Source organism: Pomacea canaliculata, linkage group LG9 (genome assembly GCF_003073045.1).
Source record: "Pomacea canaliculata isolate SZHN2017 linkage group LG9, ASM307304v1, whole genome shotgun sequence".
NCBI lineage: Eukaryota > Metazoa > Mollusca > Gastropoda > Architaenioglossa > Ampullariidae > Pomacea > Pomacea canaliculata.
In genome coordinates, this window is record NC_037598.1 from 20,149,719 (window position 1) to 20,175,394 (window position 25,676).

Here is a 25,676-nt window from a genome sequence, read left to right on the forward strand (position 1 = left end):
CACAGACATTAGGATTGTATATTGATACTTCTACGTCTTAGCCCCTGGGAACCATATACAAAGGTGAAAACAAGCGATTTTGTTCCCTTTTGTGTATGATGATTGATATTGTATATCTCGAGAACAGAAGAAGAATATTTACTCAGATGTCGACATATACTATCTTCTCTGTTCTTTTTAAGCACCCCCATTTGTCCTTTAAGAAGAAACAAAAAGCCAGAAATCGTCTTTTCTGTTGTGTTAACAATCTAGTGAATATCGTGCTTTTAAGCTGTTGGTTTGCTCTTTAAAGTAGGTGTATGGTCTACTCTATAAGTTCATCTTTAATTCTCGTAGGCCTCTGATGATTGACCCTCAAGGGCAAGCCAACCGCTGGGTGAAGAACATGGAAAAGGACAACGTTTTGTCTGTCATTAAGTTAACGGACAGTGACTTCATGCGGACACTGGAGAACTGCATCACGTTCGGCAACCCCGTCCTGATGGAGAACGTGGGCGAAGATCTTGACCCTTCCCTGGAGCCGCTGCTGCTGAAGCAGACTTTCAAGCAGAGTAAGTCTAAAACCTTGTTTATACTGACCTGCTGACCTGCTGACCTGCTGACCTGGACGCTCGTTGTAAAATTGTGTAGGACAATTACGATCTTTCCTTCCGTTCGTCCGACTTTAAAAGAATTTTGCTCAGCGGAAGCAAAAAGTTTCTAATTTATATTGTATGATCTTCTTTGTTTGCTTGTGTGTTTGGTGCTTGTTTGCGGCATGTGTGTGAAGGTGGTATGGATATGATTCGCCTGGGTGACACCCTGGTGGAGTACTCCCACGACTTCCGCTTCTACATCACTACCAAGCTGCGCAATCCCCACTACCTGCCAGAGTTGTCCACTAAAGTCTCCCTCCTCAACTTCATGATCACGCGGGAAGGCCTGGAGGACCAGCTGCTGGGCATCGTGGTAGCGAAGGAGAGGTCAGAAGTCACCCTGTGATTCGTCCTTTGAGACCTTAGCGTGATCGTTTGGCTCGGTCGGCATCTTATAATGTAGGGATCGAGGAAGGGCTGCATCGTCTTTACTAGTTTTAGCCGTTCTAGACTCATCATTTCATACTTATTACTCATCATGTCAGTGCCTTCAACCGCGCCATGTGTCATCGTCACCACGTAGAGAAAACTAACACCTGCTGTGGGAAGGTCATTGGCAGAAAGAAATAGCATCCTGCACGCAGTTCATGGTAGGAAAAAAACCGATGCTTCAGAGATTACTTTTCTGTGTACATACGTTTGTATCGTCCTTAGAGAACCCAATTTTTGTGTTTAGTTCATTTGCTTAATATGGAATCCTACCAGTTAGTGTCAGATGAGTTACTCTTCTCCAATAACTCTGCCCTTTCCTAGAATCTAATTGAATGAGGGATCTGTCTCTTCCTGTTGTTGACTCCTTTGATGTCTACATTATTTACGGGTCTTGTCTTCGTCCTCTAGACCAGAGCTGGAGCATGAACGACAGCAGCTAGTGATAACCAACGCAACCAACAGGCGGCTTCTGAAAGAGATCGAGGACAAAATCCTGCACACTCTCTCAGCATCAGAAGGGAATATTCTGGAAGACGAGTCGGCCATCCAAATTCTGGATTCGTCCAAAGTGCTCTCAGTCGAGATCACTAAAAAGCAGAAGTTAAGCCTCCTTTTACATTATGGCATTAGATGTTTTATATATAAAAAAGGGAAATGGATGAGTAATGATGGGGAAATAGAGTTAACAACAAAAGTAATATGAAATAAAGAAAAAAAGATGAATGAAGAAATGAAGGAAGAAGGTAGTACAGAAATAAAGGAAAATGACAGATAACGAAGGATATGAACAAACAACAATACAAAATAATGAAAAAATTATAAACACTCATAGATACATATCGAAAAGATTGTTAAGCAGTATAATAAAAGACTTTCTTATCCTATTTTATTATGCTTTTTAAACAGATCGGGGAGGAAACGGAGAAAAAAATCGAAGCCTCCAGAATGGGTTATCGACCCATTGCCCACTACTCTGCCATCTTGTTCTTCTGCATCACAGAGCTACCGAACATAGATCCCATGTATCAGTACGCCCTCACCTGGTTCGTCAATCTCTTCGTCTCATCCATTCACGACAGGTATTGTCAGCAGAAAACATGTTCTCTCTCTCTCGCTCACACACACGAACACGCACACACACACATAAAAATGAGTTCTGTTTTACTTAAGACGCCATTGTTCTCAAAATCATTGTCCTCCATTAAAGATCATGGACATTGCGTGTTTACTAGTAAGCTGTCATCCATATGTTCCGTTACTAGCCTGAAGCAGATTGCCATGCCTTTCCTTTGTTTCAGCAACAAGTCGAAGGTTCTGGAGAAGCGCCTGCAGTACCTGTCGGACCACTTCACGTACAACTTGTACAGCAACGTCTGTCGCTCGCTTTTCGAAAAGGACAAGCTACTCTTCTCCTTTACTTTGTGCTGCAACATTCTGAAGTGTGTTTAAATTTACATTATTATATTAGATTATTAATATTACAATATTAAACTTTATTTTCTCTAAAAATTTAAAATTCCTTAATTGAATTCTCTTCTTTTTTTTTCTTTCTTCTGGTCTATAGCTCTCTCCATCAACCCTTCCCTTTCTTTCTTTCTTTGGAAGCTTTCGTAGTCTAGTGGTTAGTGCATTTTACTGTCTAGCAGAAGGTTGATAGTTCGAGGCCTGCTTAGGGCTATGGCTGGAAATCTTCCTCTCACCAACCTGCATAAATTCTTACCTGACTTACCAAGAAATATAAATTAGTTAAAGACTACGACAGGGTCGACGACTAACTGTCTTTGCCCTCACTTACTAGTCTGATACCTTTACCTTTCTTTTTCATCAGGGACGCAGTTATTTTTTTATTTTTTTTTATACTTTTTTATTGTAGCGTGCCTAGAAGATCCAACCAGCATCCAACAGAATTCCCAAATCGGTGCAGAGTGTAGGGAGGTCGCTTCTGTCATTTGAAACTGTTGGAGTGTGTCGCGTTAGTGTGGATGGACCTTGTTGACCTTTCTGACTTGTTTGTACTGCAGGTCCCGTAACGATCTGAATCAAAAAGAGTTTCTCTTTCTGCTCACTGGAGGGATCGGACTTGAAAACAAGTTGAAGAACCCTACTCACGGTTGGTTGAGCGATAAAAGCTGGGACGAGCTCTGCCGCCTGAAGGATCTGAAAGGTTTTGAAAAATTCAGGTTCGTATTATCTTACTCAGTGTTGTGTTTCCTGTCTGTCTAACGACCTCACAGATGAGTGGCTTTTTTTAATTAAACATTTTATTTCCATGACATCATAACATCGCAGCCGAGAAACAAATTGCAGTCAATACAATCATATGTCAGCTGAACACATTGTGTACTATGCTTCCTTCGTTCACCATAATTCCTTGAGTATACATATGGGAAATAGTCATATGCATTCATAATTTCTGGAATAAATATGACAGATGAAAAGTTCCACTACCTCCCATGAAAACAGAATTAGCTTCTCTTGTATTTTTGTTTACAAATATCTCACAGACGAGTGTTGTGTTTGTCTATTTGACAGTTTGTTTTTATGGATAATCAACTCAGATCAGAACTCAATATTGCCGAAATATACGTAAAATAATATAAAAGAAAAGAAAATGATAGAAAGTCAAAGAAAAACTCATAGAGAAAGAAAGAAAAATTAAGCAAGTATGAATTATTGAATGCCGAAATGCTACTGACACTGAAGCAGAAAGTAGTAAAGATTTTAACAACATCCAACATATCTAAGATAATGCATACGTCACTAGAGTACCCATAGTTCAGTCTGCCGGCCTCTCCTTTCTTGACTTCACTGCCCTTCACCAGGGAAGATTTCGAGAAAAACACCGACCAGTGGCTGGAGTATTACAACTCTAAAGAACCCCACAACACAGAATTGCCGGCTCCATGGCAGGAGAACCTCACCGACTTCCAGCGCATGATTGTTCTGAGGATCATGCGGGAGGACAAGGTAAGGGACTGGGGATCAGGATAAGTCAGGTGACGTATCGAAAAAAGTATATATATATATGTTCATGAATTATGTTTTCGAGTGGGTTAGTCTATCCAAGATGGATCATTTAGCTTCTTTCTGTGTAGCGGAAAAGTAGTTGAAGTCATCGACTTTGGAGACACCTTTGTAGTCCTAGCGGGCAGATAACTGGGATGGGCATTGACTGGGCGATAGGACTGGGGTGAAATGACTGGCCCCTTAACAGAGACACACATTTTTTTTTCTAAAGCGGCTGTATAAACTGACTTTTTATTTTCTCTGCACCACAGATTGGTCAGGCTGTCACGCAGTTCGTCATGGAGAAGCTGGGGAAGAAATTTGTGGAGCCACCTCCCTTTGATCTGTCCAGGTCCTACAATGACTCCAGCGCCTGCACGCCCCTCATCTTTGTGCTCTCCCCTGGCGCTGACCCCACCATGAGTCTCTTGAAATTTGCGGACGACAAAGGGTTTGGTGGGGAAAAGTTTAACTCCATATCCCTTGGCCAGGGACAGGTTTGTAGAGTCAAACGTATTTTGTATCATAGGTTAGCAGATGTCAAGAACGGCGGACTTGAGACACTGCTGTATCCTAGTTGTCGTGTTTTATTTCTTGCTCGTCTTGTTATTCTTCTTATTTTCCTTTTTCTTCTTTTACTTCTTTGTGTTGTTGTTGTTTATCTGCTGCTTCTGCGCCTCCTACTCCATCACACACAGTAGCAACATCAGAATTATTAGAAGTGATGTCTGTAAATATTTTCTTTACTTCTAGCCTACACAGACATTTATTTACGAGCATCCCCCCCAAGCGTACAAATACAAGTATGCACACACGTGTACACCCCGTCTTCGTGTAGTATCAGTGCTGCGTGTTGGTGCAGGCTTTAGGATTTACACCCCGAGAGTTCTTGTGATCTACCTTAAGGGTCCCATCGCTGCCAACATGATTTCACTGGCCCAGGAGGCTGGGACGTGGGTGCTGCTACAGAACTGTCACCTCGCGGTGTCCTGGATGACCGACCTGGAGAGGATCTGTGAGGAAATGTCACCTGAAAATACAACAAGGGACTTTCGTCTCTGGCTTACCAGCTACCCCTCCCCAAAGGTAAGTGCTGGGGCTTAGAGGAATGTCAAGTGAAGGAGAAGATAGGCATCGCCCTCACGTAAATCTGGCTGTCGAGGTAACAGGTGGCACTGACGCCTCCCTCCGAGATGATTTATCACTCTTGACGTTCAAGAACATCTTTCAATTCTGACTAGAGATATGAGTAAAGAAAACTACGTTGTAAGCCACAAATACATACAAAAACAATATACAAGACAGCAAATTGAGCAGGAATTTAGTTGGTGTTTGAATACAAGCGTGTATCTTAACTTATTTTCGCGCAGTTTCCGGTGGCAGTGCTGCAAAATGGCGTCAAGATGACCAACGAGCCCCCAACAGGGTTAAGGGCCAACATCCTCAAGTCGTACCTCAACGACCCAATCAGCGACGAGGCCTTTTTTGCCGGTTGCCCAGGAAAGGATGAGGTCAGAGCATCAGACAGGCTAATTTAGCCTTTGACCTGTGTCCTGCTGTTTTTCTAGGGATACGGTGCATTTGGACTTGGAATATTATTACAAAGTATTACGGTGTAGACTAAGATATATTTTCAGGGTATTGGATTAAATTGGTTCGTGAAACCATCTAGTTGTACTTCTTTAGATAAAGTAAATTTATCTATCATTATGATGGTAGTAGCCATTGCCTTCTTTTCCTTTGTCACCACCAGCAACATTATCTACAGCATCAGTAGCAGTAGCATAACTAAAGGCTCTTCTTAACCAGACGAAGGTTTGACCAAGTGTCTGTGTGTGCCAAAGTTGCAATATAACCGTCGTGTGTCTTAAAATGTCAAAGATTTATACATTCAAGTAGATTGGTTTACAAACTAATGTACTTCCATAAACCACACACCTAGAGGACCAGACAACGGGATAGACAAACTGATGATAGCGGGTATTTCTTAAAATGTTTCTTTTGTTCGTGATCGTTCGACATCTGTACAACACCTTACTGTTCAGACGTTCAAGAAGCTGCTTTTTGGATTGTGCTTCTTCCACGCGCTGGTGCAAGAACGGCGGAAGTTCGGTCCAATGGGTTGGAACATTTCATACGGCTTTAATGAGTCCGACCTGCGCATCTCTGTGCGCCAGTTACAGGTCAGTCAGTGACCTTTGTAAAAAAAAATGATCAAGTATTCGGGGCACTACACTGCTCTGTACGTCCTCTAAGTAAAAATCTTCATCCCTTCCAGCTAAACCAAACAGCATTAATATTGTTACCATTACTGGGTTGCCTCAACCAGATCTGACGTTATCTCTCCATTTTTTAACCCAAACTGAAGTTATCTCAAGTGCGATAGTGCTCAGTTTATTTTGTTTCTTGCTTTCCCGTTTGTTTATTTGTTTGTTTTGCTTGTTTTCAGGGGTTGTTTTCTTAAATTATTTCATTACGCTAGTGTGATCCTTCTGTCCTGAGAGTTCTGACACTGCCATTGCCTTCATCAGATGTTCATTAACGAGTACGACGAAGTTCCCTACGACGCCATCACCTACATGACGGGGGAGTGCAACTACGGGGGTCGAGTCACAGACGACTGGGACCGCCGCTGCCTCATGACGATCCTCAGGGACTTCTACAACCCTCAGGTCGTCTCCACGCCCAAGCACAAGTTCTCTCCCAGCGGCCTGTACTACTGCCCGACCAAGGGCTCCTATGACCACTACGTCGAGTTCATCAGGGTAGCTCAGTACTTCCAACGATTCCACACATTCATTTGATTCCAATTTAAATTGGTTTCTATGAGTTTCTATGGTATAAATTATAGTGTATGTGTTGCTGATCTCTGTCAGTGGTGATGTTTACCTCGTGTATCTCGAAAACAGAAGGGAGTTATTCCTACAGATCTCGGCAATAGTAATTTTACTGAGCTCTGCTCAGTCATTGGAAATAAGTCTTGACGTGAAGAAGCCCTTTAAGAAAGAGAGAGTGGAGCACAAACTAATATCCCTCGAATGTTGGCAGACGATTTTTTCCAGTTAATTACTAAAACGAGGCATTAGACGACATAGCTTCCGGTTTATTCACATTCTTTGTTACGGCTCGCCGAGACTAACAGCGGAAAACTTCGCAAGAGGCTAAGCGTTGGTCTTGGCATACAGACAGCAATCCACCTACACACGTCTCTCACCATTGTCTGCGGTCTTTCTGTTTTAGTCACTGCCTATGACGCAATATCCGGAAGTGTTCGGCATGCACGACAACGTGGACATCAGCCGGGAGCTGGCAGACGTGCGAGAGCTCTTCGACTCACTTCTCCTCACGCTCGGAGGTTCAGGGGAAGGTGGCGATGAGGACAGCGAGAAAACACTCTTCAACATTACCTCCGATATTCTCAGCAAGGTCTCAATATTTCTTTCTTTTAAAAGTTTTACTCACATCATTTTTTTGTCACCTGCGATGTGCAGGTTCTCATGTCGATCGTCGTCGTGGTCTTGTGTATTTAACAACAGTTGTTAGTGTTATCGTTGTGATTGTTGATGTGGTCTCGCTAGTCTTGTTAGCTTGAACTACAGCATCATCTGCAGAAAAAAAACCAATCCATTAGAAAGAATAAGTTTTGTTCCTGGGGAAATAAAGTGTTTAAAACACGAGGAAATAACGGCGATGTTTGCGATAATTGGGACATCAGTAAAGGTATTAGTTATAACTCATCGAAGCTTACAAACAGAAAAATAAACCCCAAAAATGGAGTGTAAATGTCACTAAATTCTTTAAAATCTGATCTCCATAGATACCAGAAAACTTCAATGTGGAGCAAGCCACGAAGCGATACCCTGTGGTGTACTCAGAAAGCATGAACACAGTCCTCGTGCAGGAGATGGAGAGGTTCAACAGGTATGTACACAGATGTTTCTTACCTCATCCTCAAACACACCGACATTCTCAAACTGAGAATTCTGTGAACTATCGCTTTGTCTACCCTGGTGATGTCGAAGACGTAAAATGCGTTTGCAATATGTCCAGATCTGTTTATTATTATCATCGTCGTCGTTGTCGATCTTTTCCTTCCTCTGACAGGCTGCTGAGCGTGATCCGGACCTCGCTTCAGAACGTGAAGAAGGCCATCAAGGGGCTGGTGGTGATGTCGGCGCAGTTAGAAGCTCTCTGTCGCAGTCTTCTCATCGGGAAGCTGCCTGCCATGTGGATGAAGGTCTCCTACCCATCACTCAAGCCTCTGGGTTCCTACGTCACTGATTTCCTCGACCGCCTCAAGTTCCTGCAGGTTAGTCAGTCCTCCGCCTGCATGGGGTCAGATGTCAAGAGGCGCTAGCTAAACTGAAACAAATCATTAATTCTTTATATATTTTCTGGCTGCTAAAATCTGAAAAACGTATAACAACAGTCAAAATTCCCCTTTTCTCCCCGCGTGAGTGTACGTATATGAGATACATATTTAAAAGATGCATGGACTAATAGATCAGTGTGAGCATGGATGGACTGAAGGTTGAATGGAAGATCTAAGACATAGGAAGAAATTTATCCAGGAACAATAATTGTTTCATGTTTTGTGACGGTGAGTTCGTCTCTCCCCAGGATTGGTATGACCATGGGAAAGCCAAACATGTTCTGGGTGTCGGGTTTTTCTTTACCCAGGCGTTTCTGACCGGGGTGGTGCAGAACTTTGCCAGGAAGTACACCATTCCCATCGACAAGCTGGCCTTCGACTTCTTGGTAAGAGGAATACATAGTCCGTTACCATCCTCCCATCTATATACGTAAGAATCTTTAGACCTAACGTAGGAATTGAACGAACAAAACACCTCTTGGCCCTTGCTGCATGTGACTCTGTTACCTGACTCGTCACAAAGCTACCTGGAGATGACGTCATTATTCAACGTAATCATTACATCTCACGTTGTCATAATCGTTTTGTCATCGTCGTCTTTGTTATCGTCAACACCTCCATCAATAGCAGCAGCAATCAATCTAATAATTCGAACAGGTGCAGAACACAAGTAAAGTTGACAAAGCCCCGGACGATGGAGCCTACGTGTGGGGGCTCTTCCTGGACGGGGCCAGATGGGATTCAACGACGTAAATTGTTCTTTTGTTCTTTTCTATGATGATATTATTGTAATTATAAGTTATGTAGCTTCATATCACATCATATCATGTAGCTTCATATCTGACCGACACACTCATATTACAGAGAGAGAGAGAGATGTAGGCAACATAATGTTACAATTTGGCATGATGGAAGACGTACAGCCAGCAGTGACTGCCAGCTTGCTTTATTCATTTCAAAAATTATAAACCAGGCTGTAAATGATTTTATCCAGACCACAGTTCTAAGCAAAGAACGGATCCAATAATTGCGAATTATTTTATTTTAAAAAAAAATTCTCTACTCATAGAGTAGTCTGCAGAATTTCTCGAGCTCGTTTTTTACGACCATGTCAAGGTTTGTCTCCATGCGCAGAATGAACCTGGAGGAGCAGCTACCGAAGGTTCTGAACGAGCCCCTCCCGGTGTTGTTGCTGATGCCGAGTATGATGGATAAAATTGACTACTCGGACAACCGCTACCGGTGTCCTGTGTACAAGACGAGCGAACGTAAGGGCGTCTTGTCCACCACCGGCCACTCCACCAACTTCGTCCTGCCCATCCTCCTCCCTACCCAGAAGCCCGTGCAGCACTGGATCAAGAGAGGATGCGCTGCTCTCTGTCAGCTCGACGACTGAGCGACGAAAGGTTGCCGAGATCTTTAAAGGGGAGAGAAACTGATGAACATCAAGAGACTGTGTGTGTGATTGGGCGTGTGTGCGTGTGTGCGTTTGTGAGTGTACTCATGTCTCTAAGAGTATGTGTTCCTGTGTGTGGGTGTGAATGACTGGGCGAGTGTTGGGCTGGCAGGATTCAATCTTTCACATTAATCACATAGCTCACAGATGTCATGTACATCAAACGCGCATTAAGATCCCATGTCGAGATAAACTCAAATCTTGTCTAACCGGAGCATCTTTATGTCCTCCAAACGGCATTTTGTAATTTAAGGATCTTAAAAAGGTTTTTTCAATTTTCTCTCTTCAACGTAATAATGAAATAAAGGTAGTGTATGTACCGTCTTTTTGTGTGGATTTTTAGGTGTCTGTGAGAGAGAAAGGAACAAAGCATGAAGTGTCAAATTTATTTCTTTATTTATTTAGCATTATTTTCAAGTACGCATTACACCGTTGCTGTAGTTCCGTATGCAGTGTACACTTTGATAATATCGCAGATGCTATTTGGCATATATATGCTCCCTCCCCCAACGACAGCTACCGGTCAAGGGATGAATAATGACGATAATGACCAGAAGGCTCTGATATAAACTTGTCTGTTCTACCAATTTAATTCTGTTCCCACATATGTTTTATTTCTATACGGTAGATCTTGAGTCAGTCAGTCTGTCAGTCTGCCTGTCTTCACGCGTGTACATATATATTTAAATTTGGATCCTTATGCACCGGCATGTAAAAGGATGTTCCGGCTTGATAACAAGAGTGCAGGAGGCATAGTTCTGAAGTCGTTACCCTGGGGACAATGTGGACAATTGTCGTGTTTCGAAGTCATCAAACTGTGTCCTGATCCCACATAAGACATTTTACCCCTAAAACCAAAGTCATAAATCGGTGGCAGCGATTTCTTGGGGTAAATAAACATGAAGTAGTGTCCGCGAGGTCTGGGCATCACTGTATAACTTAGAAAACAACACTTATTTCCTTGAATTTCCCGTGTTGCCTTGAGAAAACGACTTTACTCTCATTTTTAAAAATCTTTCTAAGGCGATGTTAAAGATCAAAGCACTTAGCGACAGACCTTACACACAGTTTCGTTTGGTCACCCTTGGAGAGTTCTTGCTTTCCTTTAAACTGTCCACAACGTTTAAACGAACCTGGCATAAGCAATGGATGATCAACATCATCCAACAACTTTGCCTTCTTTCATTACAAATTCATGAAGTTCTAATCAGAACTTGTCATCTCTACCTCTCGTCCCTTTTGTTGTTGCGCACATTTCCTTTGACGTCCGCCAAAAAGTGCAGATCATAGCGGTGAGCACTGGACATCAAAGTAAGTTCCTGCTCCGTAAGGTAAGTAGGACAGGTAACTGCTTACAAGGAAGCCTAAGCTCTGTATGAGAAAAATTATTTTCAGCTTGACTTACTTTTCGAAGATGCATGAAAGGACTGAGTAAAACTGTTTTGATTGGTTGAAGGGTAACAGGACATGACGACTCAGATCCCACGGATCCTCTTTAAAAGCCAAGCAGTTCGACTGAAAGGTGAGGGTTCATGAAAGGTCAGCCTCCAAGTGTCGTCCCTACAAGCATGGTCTTCGCAAAGTCTACCACAATGCTGACGAAATCCACGTACCTTGTGTTCCTAATTATGTTTGCTAACAGTGCTGGTAATTATAACCTGTCAAGCTTTTATATATTCTGACATGATGGTAACTATGAATTAGCCAAAATATCTTTGAGATAAATACATCTTAAATCTTGCACAAATGTTTGACAATATCACTTGTTGCTCTTTTGGCATTTTACTCCTGCTTTGCTTCATCTCTTCTAAATGCCTTCATCGCTGTCAAGATCTCTGAAGATGTAACTGTGGACCATACACAAGAAAGAAAAAACTTTCTATTATCAGCCGACCTTCTTGATCTGTGGCTTATTCCATCTACAGGACCTACAACACGTCCAGGCTTCTCTGAGAATATCTGCTTTATGATTATGCACCCTGATTGTCAAGAGTTACTTCTCCATTTGGCTGTTTGGAAATTTTTAGCTTGGTCTGGAAATTTATGACAAGATCGTAACACCATAATTCAACTTGTTTACGATGCGTTTGATTCCTCGCTTGCTCTGTGGGCTTCAGATGGTTCGTGTGTGGCGTCACCCCATCTCATGGCGGCAGAACTGAACGGTGCTCTAGACAACTACTGTACTGATATGGACGAACAGTCTTCGACTCTGGTGAGAGAAAAACAATTTGAAGATTGAAAACAAAGATTGTGGGAAAATAATAATAATAATAATAAAACATTAATTTATATTACTCTAACAACAGACACTCACTTATACTACTCTATGATGGAATAGTGATTCGAGAAATATCTCTTCCCTGTAAACGATCTTTGTACATTGGTGTGCGTGTGCTCGCGCGCTTGATTTTGTGAGTACTTCCTTATGTGATAAGCAAACACACAAACGCATAGGTTTCGTAATTATATGTTTAGCTAGGTATATAAACTTGATGAATTTTTCGTCAGTTGCAAGTAGTTTGAACAGCACTATTGCCAAAGAATTTCTCAAGCGAATATTTTTCTTGAGTCGGTGCGTATGATCTCTCTTGATCGTCCTGTCACCTTCCTTCACACCACAGATAAGGGAAACACTGGGACCAAACAAAAACAACAAACAAACAAAAGCAGGTGTCAGTTTAAAAACAAAATTGCATATTTTTAGACAGTCTTTCGAAGTATTGTAGAAAAACACATAGACACCTGAGAAGAACGTTGACACGCTATAGGCAACCACTGCAAGGAGCTGTAGTCCCGCTCTTGGTGCATTTCAGACGTGCACAGAACAACAACGGCAAAACCCGTTCCGCTCCATTGACGGCACTTGCAATAATCTGGAGAACCCGTATTTTGGAGCCTCTCGTGTCAAGCTGAACCGTCTGCTGGAGCCTGTCTACGACGATGGTAAGTTCTTCTCTTGATATCTTGTCTGTGAGAACAGAATAAAGCGTTTTCAATGTCTGCTTCATACAGTGTATTTTCTATTGCTTTCGTGTCACTTTGTGCATGTTTCTGTATATAAAGTGCATTTAGTACGCCTTCGGTGGTGGAGAAAGCCACTGAGTAATTATTCCTTTAACTCAAAATTGCAAAGTGAAAATGGGTTTTAGAGAAATTTAATAAAAACCCTAAGGATCGATGCTGTGTACGAACAGATGTCACCGAATGCTATGCACACCACCCTTACGTGAGAAAAGGTGTTCACTTTCTGTTTTGATGTCCAAACAGGTGTGAACTCGCCCCGCACGAGGGGTCAGCGGTCTGCCATTGAGGAGTGCCCGTGACATCAGCCTCACCATCCACGGTAACCCCGCGTTTCCTCCTCGCCCCAGTCGCCCCTTCACCCTCCTGCTCATGCAGTGGGGACAGTTCCTCGACCACGACTTCGCCCTCGTTCCGCTGCCCACCGGTAAGCTTTTATTCAAAAACGCAAATAAACCGTGCTTTGGACTGTAAGTCTCTTTATGCTGCTGAAAGTGGTTAAAAGATGGAATATTCAGTTCCTTGAATGAAAAGTAAATTCGCTTTACCTGCTGAAACTGAATAGTTAAAAGACGGGACATTCGTTTCTCAGAATGTAGTGCACTGAAACTTGATACTTAAGAAATTTTTCAAAAATCTTCTAGTGATGTATATCATCTTACATGGATCAACAAAAGAATTTCCATTTATTACTTAAACCTGTGCAGTTCGTGGCGTGTTCATGTTTCACATCCATCATAATTTCCGCTTGTTTTCAAAGACTGTTGTTCTTTTTTTATTCTGTATCTTAAATATTTCATTTCTGTTGACCTAGTTTTATGGTTTCTTCCCGACAAGCACTCTTTTTGTGAACATTTTCATTTTATTCATTCATGCTAAGCCTCATTTTCATTTTCACAGAGGGCGGTGTGACCATCACATGCTGTGACAATGTTACGAATGGGTTCTTGCCGAACCCTCCAGAGTAAGTGTAACTGATTTTTGAATTCAAGTAAAATGAAGGTAAATACATGTAGAGATACTTCTAGGACTGACATGCAAGAAGATGGAATCAAATAAAGATCGAAACATCGCCCTTCGCTATATTTAGAATTTTTTCTGGTCTTGTGACTTGGCTACAACTGACGATGCAACTAAATATTTCTCTCAGGGAATGTTTCCCCATCCTCATCACCGACAGCGCTTTGCGAGGACCATGCAGACAGTTTGTACGATCCGTGGCAGCAAAACCTCAGTTTCCTGGCGGTAAGTGGGCGCCATCCTTCATTACGTCACTTCCTCTGACATAAGTCCCTCGGGATCTTATCTCCTCTTTTGAAGAATCCATCTTCTAGGCGCTCGGCGGGTCAATTAGTGCAAATGCAAATGTAATGTTCTCTGGCTGCCTTCGTGGTTGTTCAGTCTATGATGATGATGATGATGATGATGATGATGATGATGACGACGATGACGATAACAACAACAATAATTACCACCACCACAAGTACTCTATTGCAAATTCATGTTGAGCACAAGGCTCGTAGGATCTTCAGTTCTAATTCTAGACGCAAATCATTTTTTTCCTCGGCGCCAGAAAAGAGAGAGCAGATCAACCAACCAACATCGTTCATTGATGGGTCCATGGTGTACGGCAGTGATGAGGAACGATTGAGAGAACTGAGAGAGGGTCCAGATGGAACTGGTAACTGTGCCACGTTCTAGTCCACCTCGTCCCCACGTTCAGCCATACATCGACACATACACTTCAACATCTTCACATACACCGTGATATACATGTATATAGAAATATGCAGACACTATAATACATGCATGCAGATAGAAAAAGAGGTAGCCAGACAGACATGTATGAACATCGATTGTTTTTCATGTATTCTTGAAATTTGATTTTTTTTTTTTTTTTTTTTAGAGAACACAAAGTCGTCATTCGAAATTTGCTTTCACGTTTACAATGCAAACACACGCATGCGCACACAAGTCTGATAACAAAGACACTTTGTGTAACTATTCATGTAATTGCATGCATGAGAGTTTCTTGCTCTTGTTGCTAGGTTACCTGCTGAGGTTTGAACCTTCACCCTTTGGAGAGCTGCTACCGTCCACGACCGCTCGTATATGTAACCAGCCGTTGTGCTTTCTAGCGGGTGAGTGAGTGCATCTCCCCGCACACGTCACCTCATCTCGACTTATTTCACCTCACGTGTCACCTTATCACGTTACATGAGCCCTCACACGTTACGCTATCTCTTTAATTTCACCGACCACTTCCAGTATCAGTGGACAGTGTGAATCTTACTTCGATCTTGAAGTACAGACTCTTTCATTCATTCCTTCTCTCTCTCTCACACACTCTCTCAGTCAGTCACACTAAGTTACATTATTTTCGCCCAGAGAGCACAAATCATTTGTCGAACCAAACTCATTCATTTGAAATCAGTTTTGAGCGCGGGTTGGCCATTAAGTACAACCTTGACCTATGACTTTTGACTTTTTCTCGGGTGGCATGCCGGCAGGTGACGAGCGGCCGAACGAACAACCCTCCCTGGCCACCATCCACACACTCTTCCTGCGCCTCCACAACCGCATCGCACGCGCCATCAAGGCGGAGAAGCCGGGCCTCAGCAACAGCACCATCTTCGACAACGCCCGACGTCTGGTAGGGGGCGTCATCCAGAACATCATGTTCGCGGAGTGGCTGCCCATCATCCTCGGCCCCTCATCCATGGCTCGTCATCGCCTCATCGTCACTGGCCGCTCGGTCTATAACCAGTCCGTCGACGCCACGCTTTTCAACGCTTTCTCCTCGGCGGCTTTTAGGTGAGGGCTTGGGACCTGTTGCTCAATATGTTTCTAAAACTTAAAACTGTTTTAAAGGATAAAATAAGAATTTATTTCGAAAATCACTCCTATGCCATGAGTTGCACGAGCGCATGCAAACTCTGCTTCAGACTCGGACACAGCCTAATTCCTGATGAACTTCCAGCATTCTCCTCTAACCTCGCTGGACGCAGCCTGCTTCTGCGCGAGCATTTCATGAACCCGACCGTGGTGAGAACCCGCATCAATGACCTGGCCATGGGACTCTTTAACGCCCAGGACCCGGATGATCAGTCTCAGCCGTTTGACTCTGTCATCACGGGAGAGGTAAGCTGCATCACCCATTCTGTGTTCCTCTTACTCTTGGTATTTGTTATTCTAGGGCTGGATTTTATGTCGAAGTTGTAAGCCAAGTACAGGTCGGTCAAGCCGATGTCATATCGCGATCTGTTAATTATGTCCAGCTTCTACAGAATGATTTTCATAAAATCAACCATTTCCAGAAAGGTTTGAGATCTTTTTCAATAGTGCAATATGCTTAGATAAATTGGCGTTTTGAAGCAAATGAGTCGTTGCCATGTGCTTGCAACAGGTGATCAACCACCTGTTCGAAGTCAACGGCGTCCGTGGGACGGGATACGACCTGATGTCATTCAACATCCAGCGATCACGTGACCACGGCGTGCCGCCGTACAACAGGTACAGGGAGTTCTGTGGACTCCGGTCATCAGGGATTTCCAACATCTGGGTGTGGCTTTGAATCTTGCCTCTCCTCTACTGCAAGCTGTGCAGAGTGTTTACGAGTGAGCAATCATCATCGTCACCATCATCATCAGTAACAGCAGCAGCAGCATCAACCATCAATCAATCATCAATCATCATCATCAACAACAACAACAGACACGCTGTTCTCGTGACTTTTTTTTATCTTGTCAAAGTTCCTCTGTTTAATTATTCAGACTTTAATTACTTCTTGAACTTTTCTTTGGAGAAATCGTGTCTCAGCTTAAAGAATAATCTTTAATGCTATTGATAAGGTTTTACATTATACGTGTGATTCTAAAGGCAAATTAATTTTCCAACATATCAGCGAGTTCTGAACAAGGAGATTCTAACGACTACCGTTTACGTTTTTCTTTCAGAAATGTGAACGACATTGAACTGATAGTTGGAGGTTTTCTGGAGCCTCCTTTTGGCGGAGGGTTAATAGGTGCGACACTCAACTGTCTGGTCAGCGAGCAGATGCGTAGGTTGAAATTTGGTGACCGTTTCTTCTTCACACATTTGCCCGGTCGGACAATCACAAACCCCTTCACAAACGGTAAGCATTAAACAAATGGAGTCAAATGACTACAAATGTTGTCACTTGTTGTATATTCATTAAAAAGAGTTATTTACTTTTATCAGTGGCCTATCCACCTTGTCTGTTGTAGACTGTGTTTTCGCATAATTAGTTAGAAAGGACATTGAACTATTATGTTAGTATTGGTATGATTTAATTGTCTTAGTAGTATGGTGTAAATGAGAAGCTCTTTCCATGTTTTAAATAAAATTGTTCATTTGTCAGAGCAACTGTCAGAACTGCGAAAAGTTACAGCAGCGGTGGTGATGTGTCAGACCATCCCAGGGCTCAGCTCCATTCAGGCCGACGCCTTCAGGCCGGTCTCTCGGACGTAAGTGACTATAACAACAACAACAACAACAACAACAACAACAACAACAACAACAACAACTTTTAGGGGGGTGTATAAATAATAGCTTAGCTATTGTATTAGGTTGTCTTCAAGGATGGATGTCAATCAAAAGCTACAAACCTTTAAGGTGTCTTTCGTTTCTCAAGTTAATTTCTTTTATTTTCTCTTCTCTTAGTTCACCTTTGTAAACTACCCACCTACTAGTCATTACACCAATGTTGTTCTTCCTATTATGTTTCAGAAATCCACTCAGGCTCTGTCAGCAGCTAAACAGGAATTTCATCAATGTTGACACATTTCTTGATTAACCAATTCATATTCGAGAAAATTCTTTGTTTTTGGACGTTGAACATTACCAAAAGCTAATTACGGTATTTATGGATGGACAAAATAAAAAAACCTCTTTATGAAAATCTATATCTACCTCGTTCAGAAAACAGAATCTTTGGTTTTTTTCTGCTTTATCCCACTAACAGCAAACCAATAAAACTTGCATAAAATTATTTTTGAGGAATGGGTTTTTATTCTTGTTTACTTCGCGTTCGTCATATCTTCTTTCTTGTCTTTTTTTCAGTTTTTTCTGCCTCCTCCTTCTCATTATCCTTCTGTCTGTCCAATTTTTGTAAGTATTTAGGCTTTTATTTTTATTCTTTCTCTCTCGCTCTCGTTTGCTCATCTATCGTGTGCATAAAAAAATCAAACTTTTCCATTATTTAAAGACATACCGGTAGCCAAAGATACATAACTATCTCTCTATGAATATTTTCACACACCTTTTTTCCAAAATATATGCAACCAAAACAAACAAACAAACAAACAAACAAACAAACAAACATAATTTCTCTCTACCACAGAATTAAGCGGAAAATGTCTACCCAAGATTTGTCTAGAAAGTTATTATTTTCGTACGTTTGAACAAGTGAAAATGTCAGCAGCCGCACGGTCCGTTCAAGATGCAAACTACTATTTCTCAAACCAGATTGAACAGTCCACCTCCACCCCACCCTCTCCTGCTTGCCCCTCCCATCTTCAACTCACAGAAAGAGGTCAAAATCGTGAAGTCACTAACGTTTGCAATGACGTTTACATTTCCAGTTGGCTGTCTCCCTGACGACGTAATGACCTCACGCATGTGCAGCCTCTCTCACCTGCACATTTCCGCTGTACTATGCGCAAATCTTTGGGATATATTTCAGAAGGAACATGCTCTACCTGTTTGCTGTTTTGTGTCAGGAATAGAAAGAACAGGAAGCGAAGTGTGGGCGCCATTCATCCTTCGGCAAACACAGACATGGGTACCGTTACTCGTCGGCACTTTGTTGTCTAAGAGACGGGTTACTGAACACAGATAGGAAAGCACTTCACAGCGATTGTTGGGGCTCTTGGGATAATGCTACTACCGTCACCGTCATCTGACCCCCCCCCTCCAACTGCACTGTCGCTAAGCAACCACCATGTCTATAATCATCACCGCTTGTTCTCTCCTTTTAATTCTTGTTATTGCTGTTGCTGTTGTTACTTGTATTGTTGACAAGAAAATACAAATATCTGAAGCCTAAACGTTGTCTTTAGAGCACAAACGCTCACACATGCGCGCACACACACATACATATACAAACTCAGATATGCACTCTCTCTGTTGTAGTCATCCACGTCTTTCCATCATGCACGCCTCGTAAACAAACTCGTTATCTGCAGCCAGGTAGAAGACACTCGTACTCAGTGACACACCTATCGTCACGTGCCTCAAGTGTGATGGCGACTGCAGGAACTCTGCAGCGACACGAGCGCTAGTTTACATTGCTTGCACACCGTAGACGAGATGCTTGTCATTCTCTTGTATCGACAAAAAGAAGAGAAAGAACACAGGGCTGCAGGTAACAACGCAATGATTGTTTCTTTCCTCTACAAATCATCGGCGATGTCCCTTCTCTGCCCTTTGATGTGGTCCGCGAGTGGTCTGAGTCAGGACATGGACATCACAAACAGGTATGCTTGTGAAACTTAAAGGGAGCAATTTTCATCACCTAGGATGTGCAAAAAATCTCCCCGAATCTGCCAGCATGACCCTTCCGTTGCGATCTGTGAGAGAGAGAGAGAGAAAGAAAGAAACAAACAAACAAGCAAAAAAAGAAAAAAGAAAGAAAGAAAGAAAGAAAACTAGTCGCCACAGAACTTCATCCCATCTCATGCTTTTGAAAAAGAACTTCCTTGGTGTAAGCCATCATCCAAATTTTTAAATGCCATGTTTGCAAAATACGATAGTTTCATTTGCAATTGATTATCCTAGCATACAGGTGGGTGAGTAATTATTTCTGGGACTGGTTCAACTCCGAACAGTTTGTATCATGTGCACGCCATGAGATCGAAGCGGATGCTGCTGAAAAGGACAAAATGCGGTCACTCCAGTTCCGGCTGTTGACTCTGTGGCTGGAGGACACTGGCTTTCCTCCTGACTTTCTAACGCTCACGTCGATCGTGTCAACCAGAGTTCACTCTGAACTCATGTGAGCTGTTAAAGACCTACCCGACTGCAACATTTTCTTCGTGTGATAGGTTTGCACCAGTACAAGTTATTGATTCTTTGCACTTATTACCCCCATCTTACTTCGAGACACTAGCCATAAAATAAACATCGTCTCTCTCTCTCACACATACACACAAATATACACACATACAGACAATATAAAAACACATTATATACATGCATGTAAGTATATCAGAGATGCTATCTCTAAAACTGAATTTTTATTTTCATTTCTCTAAATAGCTTACACACACATCATTTTTTTTTTTTTTTATCACATATCACATGTTTTAAGAGATTAAATACATCTAAGGCCTCACAACTACAAATATTTTGTTGGCGACAGTTGTATGTTGTATTGTGGTATTCAATTTATCATTCATATACACTGTGTATGTTTTATTTTTAGAAGATGGCAATGCTTCAAGCTCACCTTTCCCGTAGTCAAGGAAAACATAACTGTGCACCCCAGTGACGTCACTGTTTCTACACAGTGTAAAAGACGACATCGCATAAAAGATGAGAAAAGAAACAAAGGCGGGGGCTTCAGTCAGGTCTGATAAGATACAGTCAATGGAGGGGTAGATGGGAGAGGCCAGCTCAGTTCGTGTACTTATAACACTAAAACATAATGATACTAAGAAAGAAAGAATACATATTGCTTCTGAAACTTCAGAAAAGCTCTTGGCTTTAAACACACACACACGCACACACACACACAGTGATGAGAGGGGTATGAATGGATAAGTGATTGGATGAGTAGGTGAGTGAGAGGATGGCTATTTGAAACTCATCTTGTATCAGTGACAATGGCTGAAATCGCCTTGTCAATAAAATGTTCGAGTTCAAGTTCGAATTCCTCCTTTCTCTCTCTCTCTCCTTCATTGGTGCGGACTGGTGGCGCATGTCATCAACATGTGAAAATGCCGTGTGCGCTGTGCAAAGCTGCGGGGAGTGAAAAACTCTCCTTTGTTTATTCCAGTAATGGAGTCTGTTTGTCACTGGATAATTGGGCCTTTCTTCCTTTGATGGGAATATGAAGACACTAAATATTGACAATTCATGAGAGCTTTTACATTAGAGCTTATTTACTGACATTTTCTGTCACTTAGTAAAGTTTGGCAATAATGTTGAAGTTGTGAGGGATCATTGTTGTTATTTTATGTATCTTTGAATGCAAGTAGCTATGTGTGAATAGACATTGTTTAGAAATAATGTACGTGGTTTTGTTGTTGTTGTTGTTTTTTTTTTTGCTTGTTTTTTTTTTGCCATTCGTTATATTTCAAATGTTAAAAGAAGAAAACCAGAAGATTTAACCATTTTATTTCATTTATTATACTCAGATTCGTCGAAATATTATATAAGCACTATTCACTTTGCGGTTCAAATATTGTTGTGATCGAAAAAGTAAATAAAACATACACCTGGTGCGGAAAAAATGCATTTGCTGTGAAAGCTATAGTCATTATAAATATAACTGATATTATGAAATTAATATTTGAACTCGTCGATGCTGGATTCATTTTCTTGTTTTCGTTCACGAAGATTTTTATTTAACTTTTTTCTTTCTAATCGTGTAGTTTATGTGAAGTAGCCTTTTTTCAGCTAGCGGATTGCATAAATCGGGTTACAAGAGAAGAGTGTTAATGTCTAAGCTGTGTTTAGAAAGAAAAGACGAAGGATTTATGAGCCTGTTTCACGACAGTAACCAAAGAAGAAAAAAATCTCCCTCTTCCTTTTTTTTTTTCTTTCCTTACGAAAAATGCCTGTAGCGCTTTTTTCGTAACACAGAGAAAATAATCTTCTGAAACTAATTAGAATAAGAGAGGGGCTTCCATTCAAACTAAGAACTAAGTTATTAAGTTCATCATCATCATCATCATCATCATCATCATCATCGCTGTCGTGGTTGTCGTAGTCACGATGCCGATATTTCAAACAGCTCATTGAAGTGGGATTTGGCAGATGTATCTCTCCGTGGAATTGCAAATGCCATCGCTGTTGTAGTCGGGGTGTTCACGGGTGTTCTCCATGCAATGCTGGTTTTTATCCCCGTTACCGTTGTCCGGCTGAGTATAGTACCAGGTGATGACAGGTGAGCCATCAAGCCACGCCCACCACCCTTCCTGGAAGAGATCGTTGCCTCCCAGCTTAAACTGAATGTAGGTGAAATCTGAAACAAGACATTTTCCAAACTGCGTCAGAGAACGACGACATCTTTATTTCGGTTAGAAATGTATATTAGAGGCTTTATCCTACATGGTCGTTGTGGTAGTCAAAGACGCCATCAGCGCCAGTAAGACTCTCGGGCGCGCACGCTTGCATACTTGACATAAAATAGAGTTTGAAAAATATTTCAAAATTGGCAACTTCTTTAATTTATGATAACAACAACAACAACAACAACAACAACAACAACAACAACAACAACAAACTTTGAAGCACACTTTATCAGTGGTTTTGCAAGTAACTCTAATTCAGTGGAACAGGGTCGCTTCACTATTCCCGTGTAAGTACACTTTCTTGTTGATGCTCTTCGCCTTAACCCTGAAACTAATTCTGGGCCTTCCGGTCTCCTGATGCTTCAAATAACTCCCTTCTGGTAATCATCACTCACAAATCTGCCACGATCCAGTTCTAGCTTTCTGAGACTTCGATACAAAGAAAGCTCTCTCGTTCACGGTCTCACGGTCGCCATCTTCCCCTGTTGACCGAGAAAGCGGTCACAGTAGAGGGCATCTTCTCTTTGTCACCAGCATAATTGCTCCCGGGTCTCCTTTCCCGAATTCAAGACTTCAGTGCGGCGCGAATGTCAACGGTTTTTTCCCTTTAAAAAAAAAAGTCAGCAACGAGCTTCCCGTCCGCAATTCGTCACCGTCCGTTTCAGGCTCAAATGGCGATGGATCCTTTGTCAAGTGCAGAACCGGTGGACCAAAGCTACGGTGCCCAATAAAAAGTTTATTCAGCCACATTTTAACCCGGAAGCCGTGTCCTTTTCCTAGATCTGGGGTCGGCAATCCTGTTTCCCCTTCTTCTTTTCTGATTGATTGCCTTGGCAACCGGTTCCATAGGCGGGCTTGGACCTTCAACGCCAGCTGCTTGGAGTTATAGCTTGGGGACGTGACTAGGCTTTCATTCTGCCACGTGGATGTCCCTTTCTCTTTGGCCACTTGGAGAGTGAGGGGAACCGCCACAACCAACCCCTTCCTCCCTCTGACCTGTGCTGGTCTGAGTGCAAGCTTAGCCGAGTAAAGACATTGTCCCCGAACATTTATACACAATTTACTTTTTGCGCCATCGAGAGTATGTATGTTACAGAAATGATACCAAATAAGCTTGCCTTCAAACAGAAGCTACCACCAACTGACAGCATCTAACCTTCAAGTGCACGAAAAATAATTTATAATTCTGGAAAACTGTCATGTTCGTAGCCAGTACATTAAATATTTATTGTAATGAAGGGAGGGCGTGCTACGGGGGTAATTCATGTTTTTACATACTATTGTTCCTGATGTAGGCAGCAAGGATGTCGCGCTTTGCCAAGGTGTTGGAGATGAACAGATGTGCATTCTCGTTGCTGCAGTTATAGAATGCGTCCATCCAGGATAGCTTGGCAGTCTTTGCCGAGGGCTTGTAGCACACATGCACTTCGGAATTGTAAGTGTATCCATCAGGACAATGATCTGGGAAACAATGACAACATTTAAAAATTTCTTCAGCCACAAAGTGTTTATCGAGAGACGGAGGTTGCCGACATAACAGACAGCAAAGTAACGAGTGATGGTAAGCATATGACCCAAAATCTTGTAATCTTAAAATAATTATGAGGACTTGAAATTATTTGGACAGAGAGACGTTTTACAAATTGCTCAAAGTAGTTGTGTGCCCACATTTGCACTATGACGATGAGCTCTGGAGTCCGATCTTAAACAGACAATCTCTATTAGTAGAAAGAATAAGAGGACGTGCTACTAAATTACTTTTAGAATGTAAAGATATGTCTTACTCAGCCTCTGAAGGGGACCACTTTAAATGTTCAAGATTTTTCACGGATTCGATGGCGTTGGTATGCATGTATTTTTCTTAGCATTACAAACTATCATTACTAGAAATTCAAATGGAAAATTATTCATCAGACAATGTTCCACTATTAAACTCAAAGAGTTGCTGAAAATTGGAATTCACTTCCGACTAACTTCAAATACACACCAAATTTGAACAGCTTCAAGAACTTTATAGATAACAGTCCAAAATTTGTAAACTGTATAAACTGTATCATTGTTTTACAAGGAGATAAACAATTATTTATTTTAGTTAACAAATATCTTTACAATTTTTTTGAAATGTTAACAGATGCAATCCTTACTTTAATCGAACAAAGCCCAAATTGTTCAAGAATGCTCATCATTTGAAAATTTGTATAGCACTTCTTTTATATCTTCAAATCTTGACCTCATTTTGTTTCCCAAGATCACAACCTGTTGATCCCTACTAGCATAATAAATGAATAAAATATTTAAGAAACTACTAATAATAACTAATCTTCTGTAAACTGAGCTAGGAATGTTTTTAATTACCTTCGAGTCGCCAGTAGTGGTTGTATCCTTCTTCAAGCTGCATATCAATCCCAAACGACACCCGGGAAGAAAGATGAGACAACGGCGATGTAACACATGGAATGAGAGGGAGAGGCAAGGAGAGTTGTGTAGACACTCCACTGCACACCTTACGATAGAAACTTGCTCGTACCTGGCTTTGTAACCATGGAAGCTGACATTCTGTAGAGCTGTCTTCACCCATCTTGTCTGTCGGAAACTCAACTGCTGTCCGAATGTGAATTGGAGGAAAAGGTAAAATACTCTTATCACTGTTAGACAGCCTCCAGAGTTTTGCATCCTTACTGAGTAAAATTCCGGCTATCTGGTGAGGTAAAGTGCTTTTTTTGAAGTTATTAGCCGTTTGGAATACGATCACTGAGGCAATGACACACTCTCTTGTATGAAGAAATGTTCAGAAAGTCTCCTGTCCTTGGGCTTCACTTAAAGCAGACTGGCGTCGGGTGTCTGCACGGAAGGTGCTAAATAAATAATTTTGCACACATATTCAATGTAAAAAAAGATTTATAATTGTCCTTATTATGTCGACTACTTTCAGCCGTCAGCCAGATTATTAGCTGTTCAAACATTCAGCTAGCATAGTTGAACATCGCTCTTACGATCTTCTTCCTGAAGAGTTTCATTCGTAATATCAGGATTGGAGATTTACCAATGAATAAAAATGCTGAACAGTTTTATTCTCTCTATATGTCTGACTCTTCTTTACTACATGAAAGATCGAATCTTTTGAAAAGTGTGGTTACATGATAGCCAGCCCTTGGTCGGCCATTCACAGATATACTCGATCTCCACCTTTCAGAAATTCTCCTTCTCGCCCTCCTGCTCGCCACAATACCAGCCGCTTGTTATCGAATTGGAAACTTGCTTTTCACATTATCACCAGGAGTAGGCTTCAGTCCTCCGGGAAAAATTCACGCAGCGCCACAATTCAATAGCGTTTGTTGACTTCAGGGTTTGAAAGCTGCTCAGGTCGCAAGCAACCACTCACACAAAGGTTTTATTTTAAAGTGGTGCATTCAATGGACAGGCGAGTATGAGCTTCAGTTCTAGTCTATTTGCTAACAAAGTACATGACATTGCTAGCAAAATGCATGGTTGCC

General features: G+C 41.8%; 2 protein-coding genes across 3 annotated transcripts in view; both read left to right on the top strand.

Moving 5' to 3' along the window:
* Positions 1-10,214, top strand: part of LOC112572604 (dynein heavy chain 7, axonemal-like) — a 41,355-nt gene extending 31,141 nt beyond the window's left edge. The window contains exons 44-61 of one of the 2 annotated variants that reach the window (XM_025252352.1): positions 337-551; positions 770-962; positions 1,476-1,668; positions 1,974-2,146; positions 2,366-2,506; positions 3,089-3,247; positions 3,890-4,034; positions 4,346-4,570; positions 4,980-5,159; positions 5,444-5,584; positions 6,119-6,256; positions 6,605-6,838; positions 7,314-7,499; positions 7,891-7,994; positions 8,178-8,382; positions 8,694-8,831; positions 9,103-9,194; positions 9,580-10,214. In XM_025252352.1, the coding sequence (XP_025108137.1) occupies positions 337-551; positions 770-962; positions 1,476-1,668; positions 1,974-2,146; positions 2,366-2,506; positions 3,089-3,247; positions 3,890-4,034; positions 4,346-4,570; positions 4,980-5,159; positions 5,444-5,584; positions 6,119-6,256; positions 6,605-6,838; positions 7,314-7,499; positions 7,891-7,994; positions 8,178-8,382; positions 8,694-8,831; positions 9,103-9,194; positions 9,580-9,841 (3,124 nt within the window). In that variant the 3' untranslated portion in view covers positions 9,842-10,214. Of the gene's footprint in view, positions 1-336; positions 552-769; positions 963-1,475; positions 1,669-1,973; positions 2,147-2,365; positions 2,507-3,088; positions 3,248-3,889; positions 4,035-4,345; positions 4,571-4,935; positions 5,160-5,443; positions 5,585-6,118; positions 6,257-6,604; positions 6,839-7,313; positions 7,500-7,890; positions 7,995-8,177; positions 8,383-8,693; positions 8,832-9,102; positions 9,195-9,579 lie in introns of those variants that run through there. The other variant, XM_025252353.1, reaches the window with a different exon arrangement.
* Positions 10,215-11,416: 1,202 nt separating this feature from the next.
* Positions 11,417-17,846, top strand: LOC112572276 (myeloperoxidase-like). The gene is given in 15 exon segments (XM_025251864.1): positions 11,417-11,548; positions 12,019-12,116; positions 12,718-12,847; positions 13,172-13,187; positions 13,189-13,352; positions 13,826-13,889; positions 14,076-14,170; positions 14,499-14,606; positions 14,974-15,066; positions 15,436-15,739; positions 15,871-16,066; positions 16,332-16,542; positions 16,882-17,060; positions 17,307-17,412; positions 17,675-17,846. Coding segments are annotated over 12 exon segments (1,551 nt in total). The 5' UTR covers positions 11,417-11,433; the 3' UTR covers positions 16,500-16,542; positions 16,882-17,060; positions 17,307-17,412; positions 17,675-17,846.
* Positions 17,847-25,676: the final 7,830 nt, after the last annotated feature.